At 31.5% G+C, this 18,867-nt stretch overlaps 1 protein-coding gene across 1 annotated transcript; it reads right to left on the bottom strand.

The window, feature by feature from the left end:
- Positions 1-968: 968 nt before the first annotated feature.
- Positions 969-17,678, bottom strand: HELRODRAFT_64434 (hypothetical protein; the record flags this gene model as incomplete). The annotated part of the gene is made up of 6 exons (XM_009017315.1): positions 969-1,125; positions 2,559-2,688; positions 5,343-5,401; positions 16,256-16,422; positions 16,499-16,627; positions 17,604-17,678. 6 exons carry the CDS (start codon positions 17,676-17,678, stop codon positions 969-971), a joined length of 717 nt encoding a protein of 238 aa, XP_009015563.1.
- Between the last annotated feature and the right edge of the window lie 1,189 nt (positions 17,679-18,867).

Here is an 18,867-nt window from a genome sequence, read left to right as displayed (position 1 = left end):
TTTTGAGACATTTTAATCACGGTGCAAATGAATTTAAATGTAAGTTGCTGTTATTATTTTCATCATTAACAAACAACTAAACTAATTTTATAACATCAAAATCATCAATGTCAACGTCATCATCACTAAATATTATGTAATGTTATTACATCATCGTCGTCGTCATCATCATATCATCAACATGGTGATTATTAGTTCTACCTGCAGTGAGCATTTGCATTTCTCTATCGTGGATTGGTGACAGTCCTTCAAATGAAAATTATGTCAACGAATATTTTAATTCATAATTCACAATAAAAAATTGATTTTACAGAGTTCAAAGCATGACACAATCCTAATTTTCTTTAAAGCATCAGATAAATATTTTTTTCTTTTTTATATTTAAAATGCTTTTACATGCAATTTTGTATTTTATGATGAAATTAGCTCAGCATTGTATTTTGCTAGACATGAAACGATCATAAGGTTAGAATTGATGCACCTTGAGAAACAATAATTTTTCTGGAAGTATATTGAAGAATTAGTTACAAATTAATTTTCAATTTGAAGTTTGTTGAACAGCCTTCATCGAAGAATAAAACTTTATTGTTCCACTTCACATTGATCTCACATTGATTTTATGAATCTGAACTAGAGAAAAAAGACTACATAACAGAATTGACGTGAAAACATTTTGCAACAACTTTAATTAAAGCTGATCAACTGATTAATTTTGTTTATATTAAGGTGTTGTTGGGTTAAGCTAGAATACAATATTGACGACGTTTTGTTGACTACTTGATTGCTAATGCAAATCATTTCAGTTTTAATAAGGTGTAATATTTTGCTCTCAGCTCAAAAAATTTATATTTTGACTCGAATTCTTAATTTTACAATTTAAGAAATTGAGTTTTTCATGTAATTTAATACTTACAGGGAAAAAATCACTTTTCAGTAAGAAATTTGGATGGAAAAAAGTTTAACAAAAATTAAATATAACAAATGATAACGGTGTTTAAAAAAACCACACAAAAATATTTGCGACCTTTTTGAATTTGTTGAAGCATTCGCTGGCGATGGTACTCATCTCGAAATTGCGTTGAGAATGGAAGTCGGCCGAGGATCATGGCGTACATGATGATACCTCTGTAGGTCAGTGGTGGTGGGTTTTTACATTCAAACAAGCACACCAACGTACAACCATCCAGACATGTAAACATATAATGATGCAAATATTTTATCATTCAAATAAACAAATGTTTTTAAAATTATATTATTATTTTGTTAGTACATGTACTTTGGTTGAATTGAAGAGGTAAAAATTAAAATAAAAAAGTTATTCATCGATTTGATCAACGTTAAACAATGGTGCTTTCAACATTTAAATCAGACAACCTAAATTAATATTTTAATTGACAAATCAAATAGTTTATAAGTAAGTAGTTATTTAAGGCAGTGTAATAAGATTTTATGGCACAACACGATCCAAGAGGACTGCCCTGTTTATTAAACTAATTTCCAATCATCCTCACAATCATGCCAAGAACGATTAAAAAGGTATTGTGTTTAATTTAAAAATTACACACAAAAATTTAATTAACAAATTTTGTCTGTTGAAATAATTTAAAGTGAAACAATCTGCTACAATTGGTGTGTTTAAACATAAAAACAAAGAACCGTTCTTGACTTTTTTACTTTTACGTTCTTACGTTCTTAAAGAACGTAAAAAGGTTAAGAACTCAAAAAACGATGTATCTCTATCTTCATGACGATAATTTTTTATTTCGAGATTCCAACTTTAAACTATTATGAAAATTTTGTCTTTTACTGCAATTTTATTGAATAATAAAACTTTCCATAATAAAGTTTAAAAGTTAGTAACATCAAAGTTATCATCTTCAAAAAGTGGCGGTTGCCTGGGGCGCCATTTTAAGAGGGCGCATTTTCAAGAACTCCTATTTTGAAAATATTATAATTGAGTTAAAATAAGTTGAAATCTCTGAAATATTAGTATATAGTAGTAAAAAGATTTTTAATTTTGCTTAATTAAGAATAGCTATTTTCCCGAGATTGTTCAGCAAAATGAAATTATTCTTTGAAAATAAAATATAAATTAAAGAGTTTGCTAGTATATTTGTTTTTTATAACTTGAAAAATATTTTTGTAGTTCTACGCCGCTGTTTTCAAAGTAAAACAAAACTTAAATTAATAAACTTTCAACGATAATTATTTATTTCTCTTTTTAATAATATTTTAAAATAATAACTTTTAACCACTTGAAATGAAATTCGAAATATATATATATAGAACTCAATTTTATTTAAATGCTTCTTATTTTACAGAACGGGGAAACGTGCACAGAAGAAAGAACAAACAACATTAATCAAAATGAAATGAAATAGAAGGTGACGACATGAACTTCGCAACAATAATTACAACAATACAACAACAACAACAACAACAACAACTATGACATCAATTACAACAACAACAATAATGTTAGCAATAACATCAAAAACGCAGCAACACAAACAATAGCAGCAACTATAACAGCAACAGGAGGAAAAAGAATGACTAACAGACTCCAGAGATCTATTTCTGGTCCGTACGTTTTGTTTGGGAGGAAGAGTTCAGGTGCGGCATATTCAGGTGATCCACAATGAGTTTTTAATGGGTCATCTGATTTGTAAGTGTTGCTCAACCCGAAATCTGATTAGGCATGAAAAAAAGATTTCAATAGTAGATTCTACTAATAGGGCAATTTATTATTAGCTTTTTATTTATTCAACATTGACGTAACAAAATTTAAAAATTGAAATACTTGTACATTTATTGATTAACAAGCCATTTATAACTAACACGTTGAAAACAGCAAGTAGCAAAAAGTTTATACAAAAAATTATTAACTTCACCAATTCTCAATCAAATTTAAAAAAAATAAGTTACTAACGCTAACCAACAAAACAGCCTTCTAACAAACACGTGAATATATACACCTACAAACACAACATACAAGTATAACAACCAACTTGGTAAACAACCAACAAATCAATGAAACATATCAATCCAAGATATACAAAATCAAACATGTACATAACCAAGTACAACACAAACAACAAACAAACCAGCATGAAAAATTAGCTCAACATACAATCAACACACCATTAAACATTCTAACACGCAAACAAACACACACATAATCATACAAACACGCAAACAAACACACATAATCACACTAACACACAAACAAACTAACAAACAAACACACCAATGTACGAAACAACAAACCATCACAAAACTGAAAACATTTTGTTGGACTGAAAGACAGGCTGTTAATAGTTTGGGACCTTAACCTACCAGGCATAGACTGGAACCTGCTGTTTGTTTTGCTCCGGGGAAAAACAAGTTGGAAAATGTTTTATTGAAATTTATAGACAACAATTTTCAGCATGTAAATCAATTTACAAGAATTAGATCCAGTCAAAAAGACAGCTTTCTTGACCAGGTGATGTCTGGTCCTGATTATGTTTCAACACTGTATTATAGTCATCCTATTGCTCACAGTGATTATGTTGTTTTGGATTTTTTTTTGCTTTTCCTGTTGACAAAACATTCCAACATTTTAGAAAAAATTACGAAAAAGCAAACTATAATGTGATGTGTCAGGAAATAACCTCCGAACTAGACAAAAAAATAGAAAGTCTCGTCGTAGTTGAAAAGCTTGTGCTTGTAAAAAAATTTCTAAAAATTTTTGTTTTCCTATTAGTCATGATTGAAAAATGCTATTCCGAAGGAAACACTAACTATGGATATATTATTGGAAAACTGGTGACCTAAATGCTTATCAAGAGTACAATCAATAATAAGCTATAATGTAAAATCAAGGACTAGAATTGCAGAAATACACCCACTAGAACTCATCGCATCCAACATAAAAAAAACACAAACTTTTTTGGCAACGCGTGAACAGACTAAGACGCAACTATAAAAAAAAAATTGAATCCTGCAAGTCAATGGTCAAATCTTGAGAGAAGAGACCGATAAAGTTAATGCTTTTCCTAAATTTTTGGATCAGTTTTTGTGCCCGATGTAGATGCAGAAAAATTATTTTACGTGAAGCAAAAATGTTAACCCTGAAAAACAATAAAACGTCAAAATCAGATGGAACACACCCTCGTATCCGCAAGAAATATAAAACATCATTGTCAGCATACGTGCGCAGCATGTTCAACTTCTCACTAAAATCTGAATAGGTACCAGCAGACTGGAAAATAAGCACAAAATCTGATGTAAAAACTGCAGGCCAATCTCTTTAACATATTACCTAGCAAGGTAATGTAATCAGTTGTCAAAGATTACTTGCTGGGTCATTTTCAAAGTAACAATTGTTCTTTAAAAAGCAGTTTAGATTCCTCCCAAGCAAATATACTGTTACACAACTTCTATATTTCCTAAATAATGTCACAAAAGCTATTGATCTAGACAAAAAAGTTGATGTTACATACACGGATATTGAAAAATCCTCGGAGTGCCTCAAGGCAGCGCACTCGTTGCACTCCTATTTCTCATCTACATCAATAATATTGCAGATGTTTGTGGAAACATTCTACTTTTTGCAGATGACACCAAACTCTTCAACGTAATTTAGACTGAAGAAAACTGTCGATAATTGCAAATAACCTTAGAAAATGTAAGTGATTGGTTCTTGAGACGTGGGTTAAAAGTAAATGCTTCCAAGTGTTCCGTATTAAAAGTTGGAGGTCAAAAGCAGTTCTCAACATAGGAGGAGTAAAGATGCCCATAACTTAGGCAGAAAAATTATGGATCTTGGTATACTTATAGACTCCAAGTTGATTTTCAACGATCGTGTTTCTCAGACTGCTAGAAAATCAAGTAGAAAGAATAATTGGTTTGCTAAAACGTAATTTCAAAAATGCACCTATAGCAGCTTTTTCGCTTTTTTATATATCTGTGGTTAGGTCAATTCTGGAGTATGGTATGATTGTATGGTGCCCCTTTAGAAAATACCAAATTAAACATTTAAAAAGGATTCAGAAAAGAGCATCCAGAATACCACTCTAATGCAGAGGATTAAAATACGAGAACAGGTTAAAGCTTCTCGGGTGGCCTTCACTGGTTTATTTTGTATCTGCAAATTCTTCATCTGGAAGTAAGACGTCAACCCTAAAGATGTAAAGTTAAACTGAACATTGTTAACCACACATTTTAATTATTGAATTTTTTAATCTTACAATCTGTTTGCAAGATGGTGGCAAGAAGCTTTGCCTGCGCTCCTAATTTCTTCTATTCTATTTATTCTAAAACATAAACACTAATTAACACACCTATACAAACAAACACACCTATCAACTTTATGTTCTTCTTCTTTTCGTCAAGCATGATGTTCTCCATTTTCAGATCTCTGAAATAATTTAGGAATGAATACAAATTAATCAATAAAATTATATAACTTTCAGTAATTCTTGAAATTATTTTCAACTTTTATCTTCCAATAACATCAAATTCAGTCATGAAGTCATATTGCAGCTTTTATTTGTTAATCGATTATTTTTCACCACGGCACAATTACTTTGTCACTTTTTAGCAAAATACATGAGTGTGGTGTGTTCTTTATGTTAATAATGCATGAGTCCTAACAAAAAAGATAAGGTAACAGACGGGTGATGATTTAAAAGAAGTGTGGCAAACAGACGGAGAGATGATGATTTAGAAGAAGGATGGCAAACAACAAATCCAACGAAGGTAGCATAAAATAGTTTCCAACAAAACTAATCGAATGAGGAATGTGTGCTGACTGCACTAAACATCAACTAACGTTGTATTTATCTACTGGCTCACCTGCTTCGAAGCGTACAGTAGGTACACCATTACATAATGCAAAATTATATTTTTCAACATTTTGTGTCTGTTTGTGTGTGTGTCTGTTTGTGTCTGTTTGTGTGTGTGTGTGTGCGTGTGTGTGCGTGAGTGTATGTGTGAGTATGTAGGTGCGTTGCCTATGCACACCCGAATAAGTTTACATGAAGAAATCACTATTATAAATAGTTGAAATGAAAATGCATTGAATTGCTCCCTGATAAATTAAGATTTCATGTTACATTACAAAAACTTCAATGTTATGCATGGGAGAAATAAATTCAATCTTCACCAATAGCGTTACGTGCTCATAAAAACATTTTATTTTCTTAATTGACAAAAATTTCAACGATTCATGATTAAATTTTTTAATTTTTTTTCAATTTTAAACAATTAACAACACATTTTTTTAGTTTAATTACATTCTTTTGCTACCACTTCAACATCAATACAGACAGCAATCTCTCCACGTTCTCTTCTGAACATCATCTCAATCATCATCACATCATTTCAAGCACCTCATCACATCACATCACATTCGATATCACAATTTTTCACAAAAAAAATTCATTGAAGTACATGAAAATTGAGATCGCAAACAAAAATATTGACGGTTCGTATAAGGTTCCGATGAGGCAGCCGCAACGGCACGTCGATTCGAGTTTAACGACGTTTTTTGTGTGCAGCAAAAACTGCAACCACACTTGCGACATCACTTGCGACTTCAACTTGCGACTTCAACTCCACAAACACGTACAACTTTTTATTGGAACGCCATTTTCGGTTTGCTGGTAATTATATAAAAATGGTTTTTTTTGTTTTTTTTTCAGTTTTTTTTTATAAATAATGAAAACCACTGGAAGACCACGACAACTGCAACACCCACCACATCTGCAACATCACTAAAAATGCTCGAATCCAAAATAATTATTAAATAAGTTTACATAAATATGTTCGTCATGTCTGCAGCATCAACCGCAACCAAATTCTTTCGATTCCACAAACATTTGCTACAATTTTAGTACTAACAATTACTACTTTTGACGCCAGAGCTAGTTAGTTACTATTTAAAAAAATGCCAGTATTTGCATGTTTGCATCATAATATGTAGAATTGTTTTATTTATTGAATTTAAATAGCATTAATGTTATTTATATAGCGTCATAGCAAGCGTCTCGCGCGCGTTATTATAATTACAACAAACTCACAGTTTATGTAAACACATGTGAATTAACTTTAGCATGTGATAGACAGGGGTCTCTTTGCATTCGATCCCGGCCCCTGCAACAGTAATGTTAGGCATCTTAACCACTACACCATCGCCCAGCTTGATAACTAAGAAACGTCTGAACGATATTGTTCAAAATATTGAAAGTGGTTGAAAGTTGACTAGCAGTTCATTAGTAGTAGGCAGTTGCAAAAACTAAAAATAGTTACAATTTTTTAATTTCTCACAAGTTGTTGACTCCAGAAGTTAATTAGTTTCTACATGTAGTCAAGCCATCCGCGACTGAATGGTGGAGTTTGTACAGCACCTCCTCCTCTCTTCAATCTACCAACTTTTCTGACAATCTTATTCTTCCGTAATTATTTTTAAATTTGCAGAAATAACAAACAATTCTTTTTTATTTTATTTAATATAAAATATTGCATAGGCATTAATTATTACTGTCACTATTACAACAAGCAGTACTACAACTATTACTTCTACTACAACTACTTCTACTGCAATTAGACTATTAATACAACTACCTCTTCTACTTCTACTACTACAAAAAACTTTTACTACTTTAACTGTCTTTACTACTACTATTACCACTACTACTACTACTACTACTACTACTACTACTACTACTACTGCTGCTGCTGCTGCTGCTGCTGCTGCTGTTAATACAACAACCTCTACTACCACTACTACTGGCACCCCACAACATCCCGAATACATTGTCGGTTGCACGCAAGCTCTCTCCTTATTGATTTGGTGCGTGTACAAATGAACCACCAATAAATCAATGTAGATTTTTGTACGTTAAGTCAACGAAGCACATACGCTGGCAGCCATCTTTGCGTGTGCACGCTACACCATTAAAGGGATTCGTATGTGCATTTGCGTTTAGCATGAATATTCAAATCTTCGTATGTATCACTCATCTTTCTTCTGTACACTTATTTGCTTGCTTGTTTAAACATACATTAGGCCTATATTGGCAAACGGAAATGCACAAAAACACGCGTAGACACGCGCGCATATACTCACACGTGAAATAATTTCAGATAATGTGTGTTGTGTGCATGCGTGCGTGTGCTGTGCGTACATCGTGCTTGAAAGACATGCGTGTCTTCGTAACTGTTTGTTTATGCGTGCGTGCGTTTGCACGAGCAGACTCAAATATAACCGCGCATTCGCTCTACAGTACAGCCACGTCAGCTCTCCTTTTAGAATGGTTATTTGCGGAATAATAATGGTCTTTACTTGCAATTACAATAAATACTTTTTATTATGAATCAATACGCCAAGTCGTTACTGATATGTCCTATACGCTCTTTTTAATTCATATTTGATTATTAATCATTGCGCGATTAGCATTGTTCAAGTGCTCCTTCGTTTTTTTAAATGATCATTTGCTCATTCATTCATTCATTCATTCATTCATTCATTCATTCATTCATTCATTCATTCATTCATTCATTCATTCATTCATTCATTCATTCATTGACCATTGTTTTCAAATTTTTTTCAACAAATAATTCCTTCATTGTTAACAAGTTAATCAGGATAACTTTTTCAGTTTAATTTAAATGTTTATAACAGAAATTCATAAAAATGGTTTAATATCTCAATTATCCATCGCCTTGTCAGCAAATTAATATCCATATGACTGACGATTTTGTATTTTATTTCATTTCAACTTCAATACTAACTCGTTCATTAAATCAATTTGTTGCCTAACTTTCATTTTAACCAACTAGCGTTTTAACAATCAATCAACCTATGCAATCATCCACAAATCTATCGGTTTCATTTATCAGTAAGTATTATCATAAAACTGTATTATATGGAAACTTTTTTTAATTCAGTTCACAATTTCAATTAATTACTTTCACAATGAATTTTTTGTTTGCTGTTTCCCAGATATTTAACTTAATTAATTTGCTTCAATTATTGGCCGAGGCAGGTGTTCCTCTGTGTTCTTCATAATTGAATTGTGTATGTTTGCATTAGGAAAAATCTTAAGTCAAGCTGTTTTTACTCTTTTAGATGTTTTTGCCTTCAACATTTTGTTTGTTTTTGTTCGTTTATTTGTTTGTTTTTGCATGTTTGTTTTGATTGTTTTTGTTTGTTTTGTTTGTGTGTTTATTTTTGTTTGCTTGTTTATTTGTTTGTCTGACTGTCAAAAAATGCCTTTAGTACATTTAAACTTGAATAAAAGAAAATAATTTTGGCAAATTAAAAAGGCTTCTACTTTAATTTGAATATTTTTTAGAAATGTTTCGTTTTCATTTGAGAAAATTCTTCAATGTAGCGCAAAATATAGTCAATTAATTATCATTATTGCTGATTAAAAATGAGTCTTCGCCACCATCATCATCTTCATCATCCTGGCCATCATCACACTGATCATATCATTTTTAAATTTATCATCGGCATCATCTTCATCCTATTCACCATCATCACTATCTTCACGGCTTCCATCATTTTCAGCATCTTCATCGTATATTCACTTTTTTAAATCTAACTAGTAGCTTAAAAGCCAATCTTTTTCATACATGCGCATTCGTTGTTAAAATTGTTTAAATGGTTCTTCAAAAACGATCATTAACAGCATTTATAAATTTATTCACAACTGCTGTGTCATCCGTCAGAAGGTGCCTTGGATATATTCTCAATTCTTATGCAGGCTTCTATTACCGTGGCCAGCCATTCACATCCACGTACTCCCAATTAAGCAATGTCCAAATTAATGCTCTGTGTGATTTGCACAGATTTCAAAAATTTTGTAGTGTGAACATGGTAAGAAGTGAATTTTAAATATCATTCTCAGGTTAAAGTAATTTTCAAACAATTCATTCATATATTTTATTTGCTAGTTTAATGAGTTTTTTAACATTTTTATTCATGTGAAATAGTTTGTGAGTCAATTTATTTAGTCTACCTATCTAACTGTTCTTGTTTTTCCACGGTTACATGTATTTAAAAATTAGTTTTCATACGATTATTTAATTATTATTTTATGAAATTTCAAATTCAAACTTAACGCTCTAAACTTATTCATTCGTTTATTCATTAACATGTTCATTTATTTTCAGATACTTTGTTGAATTTTCAAAAACTTTAAATTCTCAAAGCAGACGCCCACGCATTTCATCCGCTGCTTTCATATCTGCCCTCAGGCAAGCCCAATATCAACTCGGTTTAGTGGCTACATACGAGTTTCCAACTCGTTTTCAACATAGCATGTGTCTTTTCTGTGTGTGTGAGCGAACATTTGAAAAACCTGTGGTACATCTGCATAGAACACACACACACACAAACACACACACAAACACACACCTATTTTCTTTCATAATGTAAATGTCTCAACAATTATGACTTTTTTCAACTTCAGAGTAATTTTAAAATTAAAGTTTTTAATTTTAATCTGGCGTTGGGGATTCCGTTTGTTAATTAAAGTGCCCAGCAATTCCAACGAAATAATTATGGTTAATTGCAAGCTTCAACCTCTGTTGGTCAGACAATCTTCACTCGAGGTCTTTTAGCCATAATGTGGTGTTTTATATATTTACATTGCTTTTGTCACAGAAACCCTATTATGCTGATTGAAAATTTAATTAAAATTTAATTTTCAAAACAAACAATACTTAAATACTTATCCGGGTAACCTGCAGCGTTTCAGGGGACAGCCAGCCATTCGACGAAGAAATTTATTTAAGAGCCAATTACTTATAATTTCGTTAAAATGAAAATAACCACAGATAATAGATGAGGGGAAAAGTTATTTGTCTCTAAAAGCCATCAATCCTCACATAGCATCATTCTGGTTACGCCACTGTATATAGATAGACATATAGACATTAGACAATGTTTGATAAGCGTTCTCATATAATTAGTCGGAGTAGCAGGGGTAGAAGGGGTAGAAGGGAATAATTGGGACTTCGGCCGCCCTAAACAATAGCTATTCAATAAATTATAGTAGTTCAATTTTCTTTTCTTAACTTCCACGCTTTTGTGAATGAACGGTTGAATGTGTATGAAAAAACATACGCATTCATGTATATCTGATATATTTATTATTTAATCTACATATAATTATTTTTACGTCTGTGATACATGTCTGTGTGTATGCATGCACGCACGTGTACAATATGCAGAACATGGGAAAAACCAACATCTTGTACGCTGCATAAGCAAGTACAGTCGTGTTCGCATACGCGTTCTCAGTCTTTTATACGTGTATATTAACGTATGCATTAGCGCCCACATTTATGCGCTTCAACATCATGCATACACAACAACTAGGCGTTTGTCAATAAATTTATCTCGTGTGTGTGTGCGTGTGTGCGGTGTGTGTGTGTGTGTGTGTGCGGTGTGTTTTATGCTCTTATGCGTTCAGTTGTATTGTATACCAGGATTTTATTTGTGGAGTCTGATGTTTTTTACATATGTGGAAAACTAAAAATACCATCATGATAAATCAATTCGGATAAAAAATGCGTTACACCTTTGCATTTATAGTAAGAATTTGCGCCTAACGAACATGGTTCTTAGGTAAGTGTTCATGTTTATAAACTGGAATAACTTTAGTGATTTTAAGGCATTCTGGAAACATTTAAGAAAAAAAGCAAATTTAAACAATAGGTTTGTAGATTCCAAAATGCTGATTCCAAATGTATCCTCTTGGAGGAATTGTAACTTTTTAAAATTGAATATTTCCAAAACTAATGTTATTTTTAATTTGAACTCAAGATCGTAACTAATTTACAATCTTTTTCAATAATTTATAATAATTCAATTATAAACAGAGTTTACCAAATTTCTAAATGTTATTATCTAATTATCATTAGTAACTTGAACCGAAAAGACCACATTTTATATATCTCAAAATCTATATAGAGGAATTTAGAAGATATTTGTAAATTATGATGTTTTTTCTAAACCAATTCTTATTAATCGTTGTTTTTCATTAACTTATAATATAGAATTACTATTTGTGGTCGTCAGGTTAAAACTCATTTATTGTTACCAACTCGTTGCCAAAATTTTCTTATTAGAATTTATTTTAACTTAGAAAATTTGATCATATCTCTGAATATTTTATACTTTTTAAGTTATTGTCTTTTCCAAGTTATAAATCAGTAATAAATTTAAAGAGTCTTACTTCTTTATAAACTAAGATGATATTGTCTCACTGCGAAACATGCCGACAAACTGTCTAATTCATTTTTTTATTAAATAATTTACATAACTAATCCAATATTACATACATACAATTCTAAAACATAAATTTAAAATAACCATTAGATTGGTGAACTATGGATAATAACCATTTAAAGGTTTTTCCAAGGTTATCAATCACCATTATTTTTTCCAACATTCTGGAGTCCCGTTTCAAATGATGATAAAAAATAGCAATGTTGATGAAGTTTCGCAACAGAAATAAAGAAAATGTAATTAAAATTACTCAACTGCTCAAAGACAGAATAAAATTTTTGCAAAACAAATAATTTTTTACAATTTAAAAAAAATTAATTATAAATATTTAAAGATGATAATGTGAAATTGTTTTTCTTTCGATTCACTATGATGATGACGGTTGAGAGATTGTAGATAACGATGGTCTACTGATGATACAACACATGAATGTTTTAATGTTATTACAGCAATGATGATGAATAATTAAAGTGAGTACTGCAATTATGAAGATGATGACAAAGATGATTGATCTGAAGTGTTTACCATCATGATGATGTTAAATATTTCATTGCAATCATGATAACGATCATGCGATGGAAGAATATTCTCAATATGAGAAGCGGGGAGGATGACAGCGATTGTGATGATGACTAGATCTTTTTAAATTTCCATCTCCCATGAAAATCCCTCTCCATCAACATTCTTAATAGCCGGCGCTTTCTTTTTATGAAATATATCAATGGCAATACATTATTAATCATACATTCTCTATCTCTCAAAATTACTACACTAACAACAAATGAATTACATACACGAACATTTTCATGCTGATATATATATCATCATTCCTGATATGTGTATATTATATCTTTATATAAAGTGTGCGTAGGATAATAAGACTTTTTAACACCGGCCGAATAGTACAATAACATAACCGGTCGGAGCCAAAAACCGTCGCTGGATGTCTGGCAAACAACATTTGTTGAACAGTTTGTAAAACTGCACTGCATTTCCACAAACATTAAGCACACTGAATCACGCGCACATTCATATTAACAATACCTACCATCAATTGTCTTTGCAATAACAGTAATAGATGTTTGGCGCATATTCTTACATTTTGTAGAACGACATTTTATTTCGAATAGATAAGAATTGTAGAAATCTGGTAAGTTTGTGTATATAAAGAATTTAAAGCATAATGTGATGCAGCGGCGGATCCAGACAACTTTGACGGGGTGGCCTAAATTTTCAAAATCTTTCAACGTTGACTGGGGGAATTTTCACAAAAGTTGGAAATGTTTAAATATTGAAGCCAAATTTTTTTACGGGGGACCAACATTTGTTGTAATATGGTAAAAATTAGGCTGACGACTCCCAGGACTCCTTGATCCGCCACTGTAGGGATGTCATAATATTTGAACTCGTGAACATCAGGACAATTATAATTATCTGATTCAAATGGAATTTATGAAGAGTATAGGTTCAAACAAGAGAGCATTATTGCAATGGGAAAATACCATCATTGATGTAAATTTATGTTGCTCCCGTTTTAAAATGACCTTTCAACTAACGTGAAAACGTAAAACACTGACGATCTATAATAATTAGTGAGTTAGTGATAAATGATTTCTGGCTCCCTGAAAAGTTAGTCGTTAACTATTATATCAATGGTATTAAAGGAAATATGTAAAATTACTTAACAATTACAAACGAGTAGGTAGAAATAAGTTGCAGACATCGTAATTAACATCAAAAAACAAGTCTGCTTGGGATTTTGAAAATACTTTTGAAATATCCGACAATTAATTTTGTAAAACATCTTTATTCATAAACGTGCACAAAATTCATCCTACAACTTCCTATTCCCAGTTTGTTAAAGACAAAAATCAGTTGCATATTGTTATTTTCCATTATAATCTTCATCATAGTTCATTTAAGACTGTTTAAAAATTTTTAAAATTAAGCGTGTTTTAATTATTTTTTTATTTTCAATAAAATGTTCAAAGAGTTTATCCATAGATCGAAGCCTGTATTGCAATTTATGTTTGATTTATTTATCATCGCGAATAATCACGCAAAAAAGTTTAGCTAGTTGCTTTTGTTTCTATGTGCTCTTCGGCTGGCTACGTGTCCTGCACATGTATGCTTAGCACTAAGTTTAGGGAGAAATCAACAGTAAACAGTTCCTGTCTGGTTGCGTGTACTTATGTAAGAGCCCGTGACATATGTGCATCGGTTAATTTGTTCCATTAGTGCTTAACTGGGAAGCAGTTTCTGCACTGTAATATTAACAGATACTTACATGCATATACACACATGCACGTATGAATGTATCGGTACATTCTATACTCTACTCATTTCATACATATAAGCAAATTTATTTATATTTTTATATTTTATGTTCATTCGTTCGTTTATATGAATGTTGTGTTTTGTAGCCATGTAAGACCGTTTGCATATTGATCTGCAAACAATATATATATATATATATATATATATATATATATATATAGGTACATATTTGTTGCGATTATAAAAACACATAGTGACGTACACACACACACACACATACATACGCACGTAAGTACACATACAACACACACACACACACACACACATACATACATACAACATATATCGTACATAATCATATGTATCACAGTGGATGTATCGATCCAATTGCACTCGTTTGGTTTCCAAGATTTTTGCATACGTTTGTATGTTTACATACAAACATACATACAATGCAGATAATAATAATATATCAGTATAACGGTAGCGTTATATATTCATTTACGTCTAACAATGCCTGCATTTACGAGCTATTTATACTTATTTATTCTTCTAATTAATTATGATTAACATGTGCTGCGTGCCAGATGTAATACTTGCGCCTGCATGCATTTTATCATTCATAAGCACATCAGTACCTAATTTTATTTCTGTTTTGCTATCAAAAAGTAATTTTGTTGATTTCATTGTTTCAAGTAATATTCTGTCTAACTCTATCTGTCTAAACACATTTTTTAAACTGTACTGAAATTATTTTTTTGATTTATAATCGTTATGATTTTTTCAAACTTTCCGTCAATTGTACCTCAATTTTTCACGTGTGATTTAAAAAACTGCTCCCACTTTATTCAGATCTAGTGGCAAATATTTACTTGTACGTGCGTGCAAACATCAGCAATATCTGCTCGTTCAATTATTCATATCAATAACAACAATTTTACTGTTACTTCATGTTATTCGCTATTCCAAATAACAAAATAGTAACCAGACGCATATTTTATTCATTGAGTTAGTTAAGTGATTTGGTTTTTTTTTCAACTTTTTTCAACGACATTCGAAGCACATTTGTATGAAACTCAAACAACTCGAGAAAACAGAAAGATAATATGGAGAGAGAAAAGAAGGAAGACACGCACAGAAGATGGCAGCATCTGTTGTTGTAGCATTGAATTTTTGCCAGATAAGAACACTTGTTTAAATTCCTCTAAGGATTATTCTAATTAAATAATTCAGTGAAACATAGCAGACCACAGGCAATTCAATTGAGGAAGCCTCATCTCTTCCTTATTTGCTTCTCATGCCTACTTAGTCTATTGCTTGCTATAAAAATTTTTTTCCTATATTTTGTTAAATTGAAGTAATATAATTATTTTAAAATTTAACGTTGTGTAAATGTAATACTTTAACGATTATCGTTCTAAATAGATGCTTAATTGCAGTTTTTTTAGTATAAAAATAATGTGAACAAAAGCATTTTTAAAAATTAACCAGAACATCTTTTTATTATTTTACCGATGGCCATCTTAATACTGACCTTTCATCAAATAATCAACCGACAAACCAACCAGTCAACCAAACAGCCAACCAACTATACAAACAAACAACCAAACAGTCAACCAAACAACCAGCCTAACAACAAAACAGCCAACCCACCAACCGACAAACAAATAAACATCCAACTTACAAACTCACCTATGTACAATGTTCCTGCCATGCAGATAATCCAAAGCAGAAACCAGCTGACGGACGAATGGTCTCGAAGAACTCTCCCCTAATCTCTTATCCGGGTGGCATTTAATGTATTCCAGCAGCTCGCCGCCAGGGGCATACTCAGTTACAAGGCAATAGAGTGTTTGAGCCTAAAAATGAATTTTTTTTAAATAAATTGTAAAACGTCTAATGTTGTTTAATGTATCGTAAAGAAAGATAACCTACTTTTAAGGTTTCGTATAGTCTGATAATGTTGGGGTGTCTGAGAGCGGTCATCAGTCTGGCCTCTCTGTGTAGGTGTGTCCTCACATACTCATCCTTTATCTTTCTTGTGTCTATTATTTTGATGGCCACCTGGCGTTCATGTTTGTTATTATATTCGTTTTTATGATTGTTGTTATAATTATGTTGATAATTTAAAATCAGTGATATATAACTTAATGGCATGAACATTTACCTTTGGCTTGCAAAACACTCAAATTGTTTGTTAATACTATGTATATGGGTGGGTCTCATTTTATATGTTATGTTGCATATGTTAGGGAGAGTTTAGTGCATTCATGACAAATGGGCACCTATTAAAATTGACAAAAAACAAAATGAACAATCTTTATATATTTTTGCTGGAGAATGGGCAAAGAATGAGTGAAATAAAACTGGCTAACTCAGTCGAAATTAGCAAATGTAAATCTTTTGATAACGAACTCAAAATATAAGGTCAGCTTATATTCTAATAATTACTTTGATGAAACTGTCTCAAATTTGTACATGACCGTCAAGCAAGTCGAACTTGCGCGTACATTTCTAAAATTGACGAAACACATTCATACTTGCGTATATGTGTACCAGTACATGTGCGTACATACATGTATTCGTACTCGTAGAGGCTCATCTTGTACAAAATGTGTAGAAAGGCTCTCTGAAGCAATCAATAGTAACGTTTCCATAGTAACATATAAGTTTTGATCGTTTATCTATTAATACTATGCAACGTTAATTTCAACATCTTTATGAGAATGTCGGTAGGTATACAAAAATATGTGTGAAGTTATATCATTCAATTCAATAAATTCAAATTGTTTTCACAATTAATATGGATAATGTTATTTTAAATTAAAACATAGAAACCTTTATATATGATTGAAAGTCAGTGAATTGTTAAAAAGTATGAATGTCGCTCAATGTTCAATTTAATGTTACTCGAAATAATAGTAATGACTATGAAAATTAAATAATTTTTTACATGTAAGAATGCAACACAGTATAAATAATGTAAAGAGGCATTACATTAAACGAAAATTATAATATGATATGACAAAAATGACTCTACCTTAACTTCTGTGACACTGTGGGTTGCCAGTTCAACATGGGCGAAGTTTCCTTTTCCAAGATTTACTCCATCCATCACATATCTGCCTATACATTTAATTTTTTTTCCCATAATAAGCCTTTATAACTTTCGTTTAGCTTCCAGCTAAAATAGGCTATAAAAGCAATACCGAAGACGATAGCAGCGGCTACGTCAACTTCCCGTGAGTCTTTCTGAGATTGGAGGATAGATGGAGTAAATAAAATTACGAATGGAAGGATTGTGAAAATGCTTTTTAACTTTTCAACCGAAACCTACCACCTGTTAATAAGAACATCGCTGTTAGTTGGCGACCGACGAGAGTCTGGCCTTCTGATGTTCTTCTAACTAGTAAAAATGGGGATTTTTAAATTTTTGTTCTCTTATAGTCGCTTTCGTGATTTGTAGATGCTTTCGTAAAAATGAGGTTGCGGTGGCTTTCAGTTGGCCAATGTCGGAAAAAGTAGCAAGATGAAAAACATCTTTAAAACTTGAAATTTGTATGCTGAAGAGGTAACCATGTTGATGTTATAAAATAAAAAAACCAGGGTTAGTGATGTTTTTGATGGTAATCTTCAATTCCTCGCCGTTTGGGTAGAAATTTCAAGATGTTCTTGGTACTCGTCCTGAATGTGTTCAACAGTTACAAGTTACTTTTGATACGTAAGACGACACCATTTCAACTTAAAATAACGTAAATACGTTTATATATGATTTCAGATAAATCTGATTTAACAGTTGCATTTAATAAATATATTGTTGCACATAATGAAACAACGTGGAAATTAAGAGCCGTAATTGGCTCGCACTCGCACGCAGATTGCAGATCAACTAGTCAGGCGCTCTGGACGTTAAGATCTTTCATTCTTATCGACCTGGCAAGCTTTCAACAGAACTTTCAAAAGAAGACCGGATACATCGTACCCTGTTTATAAAAGTTTTCTACTTTTGTTAGAAAATTATTAAGTTTTCGAACTTTTTTTATAAAATTATAAAGTTTTGTACTTTTTTATAAAATTATTATTATAAAATTTTGATACTTTTGTTATAAAACTATAAAATTTTGCACTTTTGTTATAATGCTGTAAAGTTTTGTACTATTGTTATAAAGTATGATAGTGCCCACTTGTTTATTCTTTTGATATATTTCTTCAACTAAATTTAAACGTAAATTAAAAAGGTTTTATCAGGATTTTATCTAAAAAACATTGCTCACACATAATTGTTGATTCAATATCTATTTATA

The sequence above is a fragment of the Helobdella robusta genome (assembly GCF_000326865.2).
Source record: "Helobdella robusta unplaced genomic scaffold HELROscaffold_2, whole genome shotgun sequence".
Classification (NCBI taxonomy): Eukaryota; Metazoa; Annelida; class Clitellata; order Rhynchobdellida; family Glossiphoniidae; genus Helobdella; species Helobdella robusta.
This window is presented reverse-complemented; position numbering and strand designations above follow the sequence as displayed.